The sequence below is a fragment of the Lissotriton vulgaris genome, chromosome 7 (genome assembly GCF_964263255.1).
Source record: "Lissotriton vulgaris chromosome 7, aLisVul1.2, whole genome shotgun sequence".
In the NCBI taxonomy this organism is placed as follows: Eukaryota; Metazoa; Chordata; class Amphibia; order Caudata; family Salamandridae; genus Lissotriton; species Lissotriton vulgaris.
The window spans coordinates 22,079,651-22,095,754 of NC_141695.1; the positions used below are offsets into that span (position 1 = coordinate 22,079,651).

Here is a 16,104-nt window from a genome sequence, read left to right on the forward strand (position 1 = left end):
CAGTTATATTTAGGAATTAGCATTTAAAAAACCTATTAAATTCACTGAAAAAACCATAGGTTTCACACCAGTTATAGTTAGCAGGAAGTTTTACTCGCATAAAACCATTGAAATTCCCACGTTATAGTTAGTTGGACTCACTATAACTTGCGCGAGCAATGCACTGCTGATGACGTCACATATTACATCACTCATGACATGGTCAGTGACATCACTCATGACATCACTGATGACACCATCCAGTAAGTGTGTGTCTTTTTGAAAAATAAATTTGTTTTATATATGTATATGTAAAAGGTGATGGAAGAATAAATGTTTAAATAAGTGTCTAAATGGATGTTTGATTGTCTATTCCAAGTCGTATTGAGTCAGCTAAATTCCATTCAGCAATGGTAAGCCGTTCAAAATCTTGTTGATGCTTCCTCAAAGCCTTCCTACTTTTGAATTTGGAGAAACTAAGGGTTTCTCCTCTGACAATTGATTTGAACGTGTCCCAGACAATCTCCTGTGAAGCTGTACCTTTATTTATAGTAAAGAATTCCTTATTAATCTTACTCATAAATTGATAATACTCCTTATCAACTAATAACTGCCTTTCGAAAGTCCAGGGTCGTGGGCCTAGTTGAAACCCTGAGTTCAGAGCCAGCTCTAGAACCACTGGATTGTGCTCTGAGATCAGTTTGGGCTGAATCGAGATATTGACTTTGGATAATAGGGCTGAAGCAATAAAAAAATAATCTAAACGAACACATTTGGAGTGTGGGGCGGAAAAAAAGGTAAAACCAGGATTCTCAGGGAGTAATACATTCCATACATCATACAACCCATGTTCTAACATTAAACCCCCTAATGCAGAGTATATTAGCTTCTTTCTACCCATATAAACACGGGTTGATCGAACATTGAAACCAGCAGCAATATTTATATTAAAGTCACCGCACATTACCACAGGTTGTGGCCATTGGGCTATTTCAAGATTGATAAAATCGAATAATTCGGCATCATCCAAATTAGGACCGTAGATATTACATAGAGTAAATGCCTGTTGCCCAATCCTAAACTCTCCAATAGCCTAGCGGCCCCATCTATCTGCTGCTGCCTTAATACAACTATCTACTCCTCGTTTTATCAAAATAGCTACCCCTCTTTTCACCCCTGTTTGTTTAGAACAGACTACCAAATCCATTCCTAAATTCTTCAAATATCCCCTATTAGCCAAGGCAACATGAGTCTCTTGTAAACATAGTATGTAAATGTGTGGGACCTGTAAAGCGCACTGTTGCCCGTGAGCGTCCTGGCGCTGAAGACCGCTGGGGAACCCGTCCTGGCTTTTCCTGTGAGATGGTCCCTTCTGGGTATCTTCAAGGTGAAAGATTTCAAAAGAGAGGTTACCCCACTTTCGCCAGGGAACAGGGCACAAAAGACAAAAAGTCAAGAAGAGATCCCTGGGAAAAAATCAAGGCATACAATAGAATACTTATGAGTGGGCATATAATAGGAAAGAATATGCTCCGAAAATGCGGAGCAGCAGTATGAAATTAAGAAAATATAATGCTGTTTGCTAATAAAGAGCGAAGGCAAACAATAAAAAAATATATAACATCTAGAATGCTCCTAATACGATAAAGTGGCGGTACGAAACTAAGAAAATATAATGCATAACATTCATAGTCAGATTCTGTAAAAATACTAATTCTAGTTAAAAAATATTCGTAAAACACACTAAAATAGGATTTAAAACCTAAGCGCCACAAAATACCCCTAAAAAGAACTAAAGAACAAAAAGTTGCAATATACTAGGCTTAGAGCGATGTAAAACACCATTCCAAGATGGCGACACCGCTCGCGCAGATCACGCCGGTCACAAGACTATACTAACCAGCTGTGAGTAGTTTACTGACCCCGGCCCAATATAAATAGCCGAGCCCAAACCACACTCGCTAGAGAGCAGATCGAACGAGGCAGAAGCTAGGCGCCACGGGAAAAGAGGTAAGAACTAGGGAACCGGTGGCTCGTAGCATGTCGAGAGAGTACTAGGGATCCCGGTATTTTTGCTTTACGGACCCCTGTACCGGATGGCCCAGCCTCTATCTTTTCTAAACAGCCTATACTGGAACGCGTGCACGCAGCCTACTGGCGGTGCAAACAAGGCTGGTGTAACTAAATGTAAAATGCAATTTGTCGGGCTTCCGTGTGGCTTCTGAGGAAAACCTACTGGGGATAGCCCAATAAAGACATGGTTGCATGCGCTTGATAATGCGTGTAGAGCCGAAACCTATTGGAACAATAGTGGGGACGGCAATAATAGAGATAGGAACGAATCCCCGATAAATAAATAAAACAGCAACCCAATACAGAAAGTGTACGCGTAGCTTACCAGCGGTGCATACACAACCTTAGATACAGGTATTAACCCCCAGAGAGTGAATAATAAAAATACCGCACTGAACCCTGAACGGTTTAAGCTAGCAAATGACAGCATAGATGTGATCATTCCACCGATTATATGCTCTTCTAATCCCACCAGAACATATCCAGTTCCGGCGAGGCCCCCAACATATGCCCGTTTGAAGCAAGTTTTAAAAACATTACAGGTAAGAAAGGCAATAAACTAATTACAACAAAGTGTCAAGTGCATAGTAATAGAAAGGAATGGAAACCTATTATTTCTTTCAACTAGATACCGTGCTTTTAAATAAAGAAAAAGAAATTGGAAGACAAAGGAACACCATTAGAGGAGTCTTATATAGACACAGAGGTAATAGAACGATCATAACACCTATAGGGAGAATTTCTCTTAATGACCCACCCTTTTTTAAGAATCTGCCATATATCTGTTTACCTTTAGGCCATAACAGCCACTGATCGAATAGAACTGTCCTGGAAGAATACAAGTGGCGCGCACCACCCAATTTAGGTGAGGTTGCCCATATTATATATATTATCCATACCAACCCACTGATGGCAGCATCCCCCCAATAATGATTTCCACATATGAAAGATGTTTGAAGGAAAAATAGTGCTATACCAAATCTCGAATGTGAGAACATAATTAAATGAAACAGAGAAATGTACATTTCTGATGTAATAATTAAGTGATTAGTTCCCAATTCATGGACTAACTGCGGATATTATCTTCTAAGTGTGTATAATTATTAAGATAACCAGGTAATCAGAAACAATTGTATAGTGACCTAACGAAGATTGCTGAAACACAAAAACTGTGACTATTGCGAACATGAATATAAACACAGGGTAAATAGACTCTGATATGATTTTATTTTAACCCTCACACAGGGAGAGCGAAGCCCCCTTTGTATGGAAAACCCCTGCTAAGAAGTCCTGAGGAAGGTGCCACATTATCGAGTGTATTGCACCGAAACGCGTCGACGCATTTCCATAGGAGAATCCACTTTAAGCTCAAACACACTGGATGTACATATATTTTTGTCACGTGTGTGTAATCGTGTATATGCCATCTGTAGCTAGTGGATCTGGTAATCCATAGTGGTAACAATATCCAAGTGCCACCGTTTTAATAGGGGTCCTTTTTTCCCTTTTTTGCTTTGTGCTATGTATTGTTTTTGGTAATATAATCTTGGAGTCTGTAATATACTATGTACGCATATGTTTTATTGTTTCATATTGTCTATTGTTACTTTGGTGATTAACTTTTACTTTTCAGGGAAAGTTCCTTTGAAATTTTAAACGTGTGTACTTTTATTGTAAATGATCCTTTAATTTTAATAAAAATCTAGATTGTTAACAAGTATTTTTCTTTGTGGGAATCATTATACAAATCTCGTCCCGTTGAACAGTGATCTATGGTAACCTGTAATCCGGGTACCATGGTATAACTGTATGGGTATAGATACTACGGTCTAACATACACATCCCAGGGATCTCTTCTTGACTTTTTATCTTCAAGGTGAAACCAGGCATCCCCGGTGTCTGTGGGGGCCCGTTGTAGAGATAAGGCAAGCTTAATGCCCAGAGTTGCTGAGTGTGGTCCCTGGTTAGAGTAGGCACCGAGGCGAGAATTATCGAGTCCGTTGACCCTGGTCCAGTATATCGATGTGTAATATTTGCACAATATTTGCCAATACCTGCCGTTTTTTTAAATTGTTGAGGCCACATATATTCAACGTACAGATTTTAATTTTCCTATCCATTATCATCAAAGAGCAACTTAATCGACTCACATACTACTACCTCCACCACTAGGATTGCGACACTCTTGAGGCATACATTTTTCCACCATCCATTGTTTAGAGCTACATGCTTTTGTTCTGCTGCTGACTTTTCAGCCACCCACCACCTACCCACCAAACCCAACCCCTGCCCCCCACTCCCACCCCTCGCAACCACCCTCCCCTCCCCAGCCCCCCACCCAACACATGAGGCCCAGGGACCATCAGTCCCTGCAAGGTATGGAATGTCGTGTCCCCCCTCCTCCGGGTCCCTCCAAAAAGAGAAATATGAAGATAGATCTAGACCCCATAAAGGGCGGAAAAAATCCAGAAAAAAAGAAAAAACAGACAAAAGAATAAGCTATAAAAGCATTTTTCCCCACCCCTTTCTCTATTTTATACCCTCAAGATATTCTCTGGCCTTAACTTCAGACATAAAAAATGTTGTTTGCCCCTTAAACATGACTTTAAGTTTAGCAGGGTTCTGCAGATACACCACTGCCCCTTTTTGTTGAAATTCAGGTATCAATTGGCGCAGATGCCATCTTTTAGAGACAGTGGCCTGACAAAAGTCTGGTCTAACAAAAAAACTACAGTCTTTAGCAAGTGCTTTATTGTCAGGTCGTGCTCGCAAAAAAATATCTTCCCGAGCTAGGAAATTGTTAAAGCACACTAGAATTGCCCTGGGAAGGTCTTCTTCTCCTTCACCTAGCTGTTTCTTTTTAAAAGGGAAACGGTGCACCCTTTGTATTTCCCTTGACCAATCCCATGTTTTCAGCTCAGGAAAAGCTTATTGCAATAATTCAGCTACAAACTTGCGTACATCAGAACCCTCCTTATGTTCGGGCACCCCTAAAAAGCGTAAGTTGTTTCTTCGGGTATGATTTTCCAACTCCGATAGTTTATAACTGAGATTATCCCGATGGGCTTTAACTAGCTCTAACTCTGTCTTCTGAGCAACAGCCTCGTCCTCCAGTGCTGAGATTCTGGCCTCAGTTTCCGTTACTCTATCAGCTGCTTCTACACATGTTTTTATCACCCGTCGGAGAGCATTCTTGACTTTACAGCAGGTAGCTTTAGTACGTAAATTCTCTGCTTTGCTCTCTGCTCTATGACTCATCATTGTGCCATAAATAGTGGACAAAGTGATCTTCTGGGGGGAAGATTTTTCTTTAACCATAATCTCTATATCCGTACCAGGTATACCCCCATCCTTTTCCAATTCTGTTACTCCTTCTGTTATATTAGCCTGTAACTGTAGTGCTCTCTTCTTACGTTTCTTAACCGTTGCAATACTAGGGCTTGGTGAGGCTACACTTACTCTGACATTCTCCGTTGAGGTACTGTCGTCGCTATCCTCCACCCAATCTTGACTAACATTTGCACTCTCATCAGAGGATGGGTCCGACATAGAGTAACATTTTTCACCAGTCTCGTATGTTGATTTTAAGCCCTGCATACCTTCGGAACGAACGGGCAGATCAGTCTCTGTATCATTTGTCATGTCTTTTAACAAATCTTTCTTGCTGCCAATCAAAGTCTGTTTAGTACTGTCAGTAGTTCAGTGACAGACTCCATCCCCCATAATGCAGTTCTCGTCACACCTCAAGCTTAGATTCAGGACAGTCTGTATTTCCATTGTTTCTAATAACATACCGTTATCCGGGTCAGTCCTAGCCTGAGGGCTTACACTTATGGGGGAGTCTATTAAACTAGACGGAACTGGCTCACTAGTTGCAGCCACAGAGATACCACTACCACCCAGCATACTAATGTCCGCAGCTGATATCACTGATGTGGTTAATGTGGTTGATGTATTCGATATTACAGCTTGAGTTCCTATATTCCTCTAATTCTGGCGCTCAAACATTGCCATCAAATTATGTGAGCCTTGCTGTGACAAACGCGAGGCTGCAGCGCTTTTAGTAGACGAGACAACACCTTTCTGAACATTGCTGAAGGAAGTGGTTTGGGTACTCTCACCTCCACTGGCTGCACTTCTTTACCCTCCACCGGCGTTCTCCAGCGCCCCGTCACAGCAGGTTTACTCCCGGCTTTACCGCTTCGTGTAGAGATCTTCGTTTGTGTTTTAGGGGGCATTTTTTTGCATGCCATGGCGCCTCCACGGCCGGGAGCAACACGCAAATGAAGACCCAGCAACAACGCTGGGAAACGCCAAAGTAAGACTCGGCGGCTACTACGATGCAAGCCGCCCAGCATCTGCCCGTCTCACACTTGGGAAAAATTCCGCTCTACCAGCTACCGCCTCCCGTCGGCAGTCCACAGTCTGAGTTCACCCATGTGTGTTCAATCTAGATGAAGCCGTGCTCCAACGCTCCGTTGCGGCTCAAATCAGCTCCGGTGAATTTCTCGGCGTTTAAGCGAGAGTTATTGCAACTCGCTACTTTGTTGCCGCGTGTCTTCCTGATGAACGCTGCAGATATCACAAAGCGTTTTCCTTAAGAGCAATCGTCTCCGCCAACTGAAAAAAACAGGTGAGGGTATAGTAACCATCCCCTTCTCGGAGATCAGGAGGAAGAGGTTCGAGCTGCCTACACAGCCCACGCCACGGCCGCCATCTTGCCTACTTTATGTAGTTATGTATCTATTTATTAATTACTTTACTCCTAATGAAGAGAAAAAAACACGTTTGACTCTCTCTGATGTACTACTCTGTATCACCTAATACCTCTCTCAATATATCCTGTACCTCCACTCTCTGACTCATCCCAAACCTCATTCTATCACTGTGTTTTCCAAAATAAACCTTTCTAGGCTCTTCTCCCTCTATCCCCCCTTGGCTCACCGAAACCTCATTTTACTGCTGTGATCTCCCAAGCAACCTTTCTAATTGCTTTCCTTGTGTATCCCTCTTTTGACTCATCGCAAACAATTTGACTACTATGATTTCCCTAATCGCCTACTAGAGACTCTTTCCACCTCCATCTCTCCTTTTACTCATCCCAAACCTCATTTTACTACTATGATTTCCCTAATGTTGGAATGGTGTGGCTCACTGGTTAGAGGCGGCAGAGGTCAGCCTGGGACCAGGGTTCGATTCCCGACGCAGCAGGGTCTTGGGCCATGGTCAGCAGACTCGATAATTCTCGCCTCGGTGCCTACTCCAACCATGGGTCCCACTCAGCAACTCTGGGCAATAGCTTGCTTAATCTCTACTAACAGCCCCATCAGTGCCGGGGATGCTTGTCTTCACCTTGGAGATGCCCAGGAGGGACCATCTCACAGGGAAAGCCAGGATGGGTTCCCCAGCAGTATACAGCGCCGGGACGCCCCTTTGCTGGGGCAGCTGTGCGCTTTACAAGTATACGACATTTAACATTTAATCCCTTTCTAGACACTCGTCCCTCCTCTATCTCTCCTTCACTCATCCCAAACCCCATCTTACTACTGTGATCTCCCAAATAACACTTTCTAGACTCTTCCCTCTTCTAGACCTCCATTATCCAGTTTAATCCAACTAACAGGCTTTCATGTCCACCTTTCAAATTAATAAATATTTTGCTATACTAATCCATCGTTAATAACTTTTTGGGTTCCGGAGTAGCATGCTACTCACCAAAAGCGCTTTGATGCCTCTTCAAGGGTAGTAAGCACAAAATAAATACAATTGCAGTTACAATTACCTTAGGGATGACTTATATGTAATAAAATGGGTGTTTAATGCATGGCAAATAGTTTTAAATGCCAAGTTGAAGTGGCACTAAACTGCACACACAGGCCTTGTAGTGGCAGGTCAGAGACAGGTTTTAAAGGTTACTTCTGTGCATGGCACAATCAGTGCTGCAGGACACTAGTAGCATTTAAATTGCAGGCCCTGGGTATATAGTAAACCACTTTACAAGGGATGTACATGTAAATCAGATATACCAAATAGGTGTAAACAAATTGAACCATGTTTAGAGGTGAAAGCACATACAGTTTAGAACTGGTCAGCAGTAGTAAAGTGCCCAGGTTTAAAGCCAACAAAAAGAAGGTCAGAAAAAGAGAAAGGCAAAAGGTTTAGGGTGACCCTTCAGAGAGGACCATTACAGTTATAACATTGATTTTTCCATAAAGTATCAAGTTGAGTAGGAAAAGCCTGACCAGGTCAGAGCAATGAGACAACCACTGGAAGATATACTCCAGAGGCTGCCCAGCTTCCGGCAAGTGATCACATATTAAGCTGCTGGTTACTGGGCCACAGAGGACTGAATATGGCAGCCCCTGGCGAGTGGTGAACCTAACAGCACAGTTTGCCTCAGTCAGTGAGTGCACTCTCCTCACGGAGCTCCAGGGCATGGAAGCAGCAATCAGTCAGGATTTGTAGAGCGCAGCACTGTCACCCCGGAGATATCTGAGCGCTGGTGTGTGAGGTCTCCATCGAAAAGCCAGTTGGTGAGGAAACACCGAGAAGAGGGAAGGAACAAGCAGAAAAACACAAAACAGAGGGCAAAAAAGCGAGCGAGCAGAAAAGGCAAAACAGCAGTAAAACAACCAGAAAGAAGGCAAAACAGAGGGCAGAGCAACGAGCGGAAAAGGCAAAACAGCAGAAAAGGAAAAAATAGAAGGTAGAAAAACGAGAAGAAGAGTCATAACAGAGGGTAGAAAAATGAACAGTAAAGGCAAAACAGAGCAAAAAATGAGCTGAAGGGGCACAAACAGAGGACAGCAGATAGACAGGCAGCAGAGTGTAGCGGACGTCAGGCAAACTGGACACAAGAGCTGTCGCAGGGGGAGCTGGCCCGAGGACCTGCTCAATGAGGTTGCGCTGGCTGTGGTAGGTACTTAGCGGGAGGGCGGGGCGGTGGGTGGCGGGAAATGGGAAACGGCGAGGAGGAAAACGGTGGGAAGAGGGACGAAACAAGCAGACAAAGGCAAAACAGAAGACAGACAAATTAGTAGAAAAGGCAAAACAGGGCAGAAAAACAAACAAATTAGGTAAAACAGAACAGAAAAAGCAAAACAGAGGGCATACAAATGAGCAGAAATGGAAAAAAGGAGGGCAGAAAAACAGGCAAAAAAAGCCAAAACATAGGGCAGAAAAACAAGTAGAAAAGGCTGAACAGAGGACAGACAAATTAGCAGAAAAGGCAAAACTGCATGAAACGAGCAGAGGAGGCATAGAAGACAGCAAGTAGACAGGTAGCAGAGAGTAGCGGACTGCAGGCAAGCTAGACAGGAGAACTGTCGCAGGCGGAGCTGGCACGAGGACCTGCTCAATGGGGTCGCGCTGCGGCCTGCATTAAGTAGGTCCTGGCAGTAGGGTGGGGAGCTGGTTGGCAGGAGGAGGGAAATGGCAGGAACAAACGAGCAGATCCTTCAAAATAGAGGGCAGAAACACAAGCAGAAAAGGCAAAACAGAGGGCTGAAGAGGGAAAAAGAGATGACAGAAAAACTATCAGAAAAAGTCAAAAAGAGCAAGAAATGAGCAGAGGCACAAACAGGGTCAGAAAAACGAGCTGAAAAGGCAAAACAGAGCGCAGAAAATGAGGTAACAACATGCAAATCAGAGTGCAGAGCAGGAAAACAATCAGGAAAAGCGAAGAAAGGGCAGAAAAAACCACTAGAAAAAGCAAAAAAGAGTGCAGAAAAACAAGCAGAAAAGGCAAAATCGAGGGCACAAAAACGAGCAGGAAAGGCAAAACAGGGGGCAACAAAACTACAAGAAATGGCAAAAGAGAGCAAGAGACGAGCAGAGGAAGCACAAAAAGAGGGCAGCAGGTAGACAGACAGCAGTGGGTAGGGACTGTGGGCAAGCTGGACAGGAGAACTGTCACGGGGGAGCTGGCACGAGGACCTGCTCCGGCAAAGGACATTTTTCGATGATAAGGAGGAACACAACAGATTAAATGGTACACAAGGGTTCAAAAAGCCAAAGCATATTAATCAATAAAGGTATTAAAAAAGAACATACCACCAAATCCGGGTTGTGGAGTAGCTCCTTATATTCGTTTGTATCCCATAAAATTCCGCTTGGATCGGAATACTTGCCATGTAAATGAAGGATGCCATACCTTCTGTGACCCTTTGACCAATGAAGAACCTACAGGTTACATCAACAGACAGGTAAATAATTGGTCCACATTGTTGATGGTTACAAATGATCACATGAACATAACTATAAGTAAAGCAGGCAAAAAGGGTGTAGGTGTGTATGTGTTGGTGTGTATGTGTGTATGTATGTGTGTGTGTGTTTAGGTTTGTGCGCGTAGGTGTATGTGTGTAGGTGTGTGTGTAGGTGTGTGTGTGTGTGTGTGTAGGCGTGTATGTGTGTGTGTGTATGTGTGTGTGTGTAGGTGTTTGTGTGTGTGGGTAGGCATATGTGTGTGTAGGCGTGTATGTGTGTGTGTGTATGTGTGTGTGTGCATGCTTGTGTGTTGAGGATAGCAGTGAATGTACATCCGATGCAAGACATACTGACACTGTCCTGCTGCACTGTCGCCACTGGGAATGTGATTGCCTGTAGCATCCATTAAGTGACCAGACATGTTTTAACACTTGCTTCACAGAACCAGTCGAGATAACAAACACACACCAAACACTGCTGTTTGTATTCTCTGAGCTAGCCCTATGTTGTGTCAAAATGAAATGTGTACAGACTGACAGGGCTGGTATGATTTCGGTGCAGGCACTTGTCATTGTGCAGTGTTAGTCCTCGGCGGGTACTTCTCTCAGTACACACTTCTGGCCCAGTCAGGGAAGAGGTGTGGTGCAGGGGCCAGAGCGGCTGACTCCGGAACATATGGGCTCCTGGTTTGATCCCCGGCGTCAGGGGGGGGGGGGGGGGGGGGGGGGGAGGTTAGTCCAGCACCACGTGGCTCTGGGCAATCGCTCGCTTAATCTTCCCAACGCCCCCCGGCGCCGGGACACCTCACCTGTCCAAATGCAGGTTATTAATATCATTACAGTCCCTACCACCCATTGCAGGGCCTGGTACCAGCACAGGGTTTGTTGCCAACTGCCGATATCAATCACACTGTGCTGCCCAAAATACGTGTCTGGGAGTGATGCAGCAACAACCTTTAGACATTTTATGAATAAAGTAATTTAAGGCAGCCAGCTTACAAGACAGAATGAGTCACAAATGTGTGTTTTCTACCATAAACCTATATTTGGAGCACAATAGCTGGATTTACGCATCTTAGGGATTCAAAAAAGGATACCTAGCTGTGTACTTACACTGCCTCCTACATAATTTCTGCAAAACTGAGTACAATTAGGAAGTAACTAAACATACCACTGTAGAATGGCACTGCCCCTAGAGTCTCATCATTTTACCCCTACAAAATTGTCCTCACGGGCAGCATCAGGCTGCATCCACAATGGAAGTCCTCTAGCTTTCCTCAAAGCGCACTCCTCTTACGATCCATCATTCAGAAGGAAGGTTAGAAGTGCTTTGTTATTGTAGCACAATCTTTTCAGCCAAGTCATGCAGTTTAGTCATCTACTGGCAGGGTCTGCAGAACAGCAGGCTGCTGTAAGGCGAATAATCCCAGCGCTCTGGGGTTGTAGTGGTGAGGGATAACAGCATGCAACAGTGACTGGGACGCCCACGGGTAGCCACGCGCTCTACAAATCCAATTCCATTCCATTCCATTCCACAGTGACGAAGGCAGCAAGGATGGAAGAGCCGGCTCCTGTAGAGGGCACCTTTTTATGGTAGGGCTCGACAGGGCAACTGTCGCTAGACAATTATGTGAGTATCACTAAAGAGGTGCTTTGGCCCCTCCCACATGTTGGGAGCCTGGAGTACATGTTTTCCGTCTGCCCGCGTCCCCGCAGGGGCCACCCTAAAATGGCAGCCCTTTAGTGGCATTTGGGCACCAACACGCCCCTCACTTGTTGTTGGACTCCTGTTAGGAGTCCGCTCGCCGTGGCGTGCTAAGGGCTTCACATCTGGTGCACTGAGGTGGGGAGGGTATATATGCTTCCCCCGCCCCTCCTGGCGTCCACTGTTGCACCAGCCACGCCGTCTCCCACCCCACCTTTTACCCGGCGTGCAGACTGGTGGACAGAGTACTTTGAATGTTTTAATGTTTTCTTTTTGGTTGCAGGCCGAGTTACAGGGTAATCTGGAAGCAGATGGGTACAGTACGGTTACCTCTGCGTGGCCCAATAGGGGTGCCAGAGCCAAAGACCAGGAGACTCAGGGTAGGTTCCTGGAAAACTGCGACGGCAACCCGTTAGTCCTTCGGGCGGTGGGGGGCCTGACTAACCGAGGGTTTGCCCCGCTACCCTCGGCCCTGAAAAGGGCATGAGTAATAACGTGATCCGGAGGAGGATCACCCAAAGGTGTAGCACTGACTGGGTGGCCCACAGAGCTGGCTCATCAGGCGGGTGGGCAGCATAGGTTGGTACTGCTGCCTGCTCTTGGATCGCCCGTAAAATAACCCACCATATTGCATACTTTTGAAGCAGCAATATTTTCCCATAACAAAAGTTGTCTTGTGTATTTATTTATTCACGCATGCTCAGACTGTGGGTGTGGGAAGTTTCGATAATGGCACTATGAATGGGTAAAAGTTGTGCGCTTCCACAAAAACAGTGCCTGCCCTCCATGCAGCTGTGCTCCTTTTGTTTATTTAGCCAGCTGCCTAAGCTTGAATTTTCAGGGGCACACACATGACATTGAAATGCTATTAATGTAATTGGATAACAAGATAATTTATTTTGTTTATCTCTGGCAGCAGCATAGATGGGAGGAGGGCAGTCATTAACTTACATTGATTTGTAGGTCTGGCTTGAGAGTGCAAATGTCGCCAGACCTTTTACCTTACACCAATATTACTCGCCAGTTCTTTGCTTCCACACAATACATATTTATACCCATCGTATTTTCTTACAATATTATTTCAAAGCCAGACCTACTGGTCTTGCAAAAACCACAGTTGATGGACAGAATGCAGGACAATGTCATACATTCACCCCAGTACAGAGATCTGGGCCCAAATCCATCGTTATTTTTGTACTCCACACCACCCCAGTTCAGACATGGCTATATGCAAATCAGCCTTGACCCTGTGCCTGATGGGAACAGTCCAGCCCGAAGTGCCAAGCCATGTCTTTCCTGGACCGGAATCAAGCATCCTAGGACCCAGGCCCGGACTGGCCGTTGCGGGCATCGGGCAATCCCCTGGTGCGCCGCAAGGGTGGGGGCCGGTTTTGGGCCCCAGGGGGCCGTTTTTGTTACAGGGCCGCAAAACCGTCCCTGTAACAAAATCGGCCGAGACGCGGCCCTGACAAAGAGCTCGATCACCCCGCTCACCCCCCTTCCTGGGGGGGAAGGCCGAGCACTTTGACAGGGCCGGTTTTTGCTCCCAGTCCGGCCCTGCTAGGACCGGTTTCTGGCTATCAGCCGCCTTCAGCCAGGATAGCTTGACTGCAGTGGTGTGGAGAGCATGGGACTCACGTCTGAGCATACCCATCCCACTCGGGGTGACATTGCAAAAACCACAGTTGATGGACAGAATGCAGAACAATGTCATACATTCAGCCTACTGGTCTTGCCAATGCTTGTTCTTCATGTTTGTCTTGTTACACAGAGTAATCTGCAAAGTTACGACCGTGCACAGGAAAATGCTAGGATTTTTTCACTTTTTTCTGGTCACAGAGTAGTTTTACATGATAATATACTTTCTCCTTATGGAACATGCTCAAATGTGCTTAAGAAAAGATATGTTTTTTTTATTAAGGTATACTTTCTGTACCAACATGAAGCAGACAGAATGGTTTGTTGTATCCTTAATAATTAGTAACATATTCATTTACTTTTATCTTAATGACATGCAGAAAATTAGCTTCCTTTTTGTAGCCTGCAATATTTTGAAAGTACATTTTTTAATTTTTTAATTTGTTTGAGTTTCTACAACGTAACATCAAACATAACATATCACATTGATAACGTTACCAAAGCACGTCCATACAGACTGGACTGAGGCATTATTAACATACATTATGCCTTCATACACTTTCTATACAGCTGCACAATCTCACCATGACCAGTTTGGACTCTTATTAGTATAAACACTTACTGACAAACAATGTTGGAAGGGCGCCCAGATGTCCCTGGGTGCGTGATGGTTCTGGAAGGAGTAGGTGGTGGACGTCTAGCTGATCACTATGAATGTGTTGGACGGGCGCCCTGATGTCCCTGGGTGTGTGATGGTTCTGGAAGGAGTACGTGGTGGACTTCTAGCTGATCACTGTGAATGTGTTGGAAGGGCGCCCCGATGTCCCTGGGTGTGTGATGGTTCTGGATGGAGTAGGTGGTGGACTTCTAGCTGATCACTGTGAATGTATTGGAAGGGCACCCCGATGTCCCTGGGTGTGTGATAGTTCTGGAAGGAGTAGGTGGTGGTCTTCTAGCTGATCACTATGAATATGTTGGAAGGGTGTCCGATGTCCCTGGGTGGTTGATGGTTCTGGAAGAAGTACATGGTGGACTTCCAGCTGATCACTGTGAATGTGTTGGAAGGGTGCTCAGATGTCCCTGGGTGCGAGATGGTCTGGAAGGACTAGGTGGTGGACTTCTAGCTGATCACTATGAATGTGTTGGAAAGGCATCCAGATGACCCTGGGTGTGTGATGGTTCTGGAAGGATTAGGTGGTGAACTTCTAGCTAATAACTAAGAATGTGTTGGAAGGGCACCCAAATTTCCCTGGGTGTGTGATGGTTCTGGAAGGAGCACGTGGTGGACTTCTAGCTTATCACTATGAATGTGTTGGAAGGGAGCCCGATGTCACTGGGTGGTTGATGGTTCTGGGAGGAGTACATGGTGGACTTCCAGCTGATCACTGTGAATGTGTTGGAAGGGTGGCCAGATGTCCCTGGGTGCGAGATGGTTCTAGAAAGAGTAGGTGGTGGACTTCTAGCTGATCACTATGAATATTTTGGAAGGGTGCCCGATGTCCCTAGATGTGTGATGGTTCTGGAAGGAGTACGTGGTAGTCTTCCAGCTGATCACTGTGAATGTGTTCGAAGGGTGCCCAGATGTCCTTGGGTGCGAGATGGTTCTGGAAAAAGCACGTGGTGGACTACCAGCTGATCACTGTGAATGTGTTGGAAGGGTGGCCAGTTATACCTGGGTGCGAGATGGTTCTGGAAGGAGTACATGGTGGACTTCCAGCTGATCACTGTGAATGTGTTGGAAGGATGCCCAGATGTTCCTGGGTGCGAGATGGTTCTGGAAGGAGTAGTTGGTGGACTTCTATCTGATCACTGTGAATGTGGTGGTAGGGCGCCCGATGTCCCTGGGAGTGTGATGGTTCTGGAAGTAGTAGGTGGTGAACTTCTAGCTGATCACTATGAATATGTTGGTAGGGCGCCCCGATGTCCCAGGGTGCGTGATGGTTCTGGAAGGAGCATGTGGTGGATTCCAGCTGATCACTGTAAATTTGTTCGAAGGGTGCCCAGATGTCCCTGGGTGTGAGATGGTTCAGGAAGGAGTAGGTGGTGAACTTTTAGCTGATCATTATGAATGTGTTGGAAGGGTGCCCAAATGTCCCTGGGTGCGTGATAGTGTTGGAAGGAGCACGTGGTGGATTTCCAGCTGATCACTGTGAATGTGTTGGAAGGGTGGTCAGTTGTCCCTGGGTGTGTGATGGTTCTGGAAGGAGTACATGGTGGACTTCCAGCTGATCACTGTGAATGTGTTTGAAGGGTGCCCAGATGTCCCTGGGTGCGAGATGGTTCTGAAAGGAGTAGGTGGTGGACTTCTAGCTAATCACTATGAATGTGTTGGAAGGGCGCCCCGATGTCTTTGGGTGTGTGATGTTTCAAGAAGGAGTAGGTGGTGGACTTCTAGCTGATCACTATGAATGTGTTGGAGGGGCACCCCGATGTTCCTGGGTGCGTGATGGTTCTAGAAGGAGTACGCGGTGGACTTCCAGCTGATCACTATGAATTTGTTGGACG

The 16,104-nt window shown here is 45.5% G+C and overlaps 1 protein-coding gene across 2 annotated transcripts in view; it reads right to left on the minus strand.

The window, feature by feature from the left end:
* Positions 1 to 16,104, minus strand: part of SIRAL2 (SIR2 antiphage like 2) — a 748,558-nt gene that overhangs the window by 443,132 nt on the left and 289,322 nt on the right. For both annotated transcript variants that reach the window (XM_086928446.1, XM_086928445.1), the window contains exon 7: positions 10,105 to 10,233. In XM_086928446.1, coding sequence (XP_086784572.1) covers positions 10,105 to 10,233 — 129 coding nt within the window. The remainder of the gene's footprint in view (positions 1 to 10,104; positions 10,234 to 16,104) is intronic.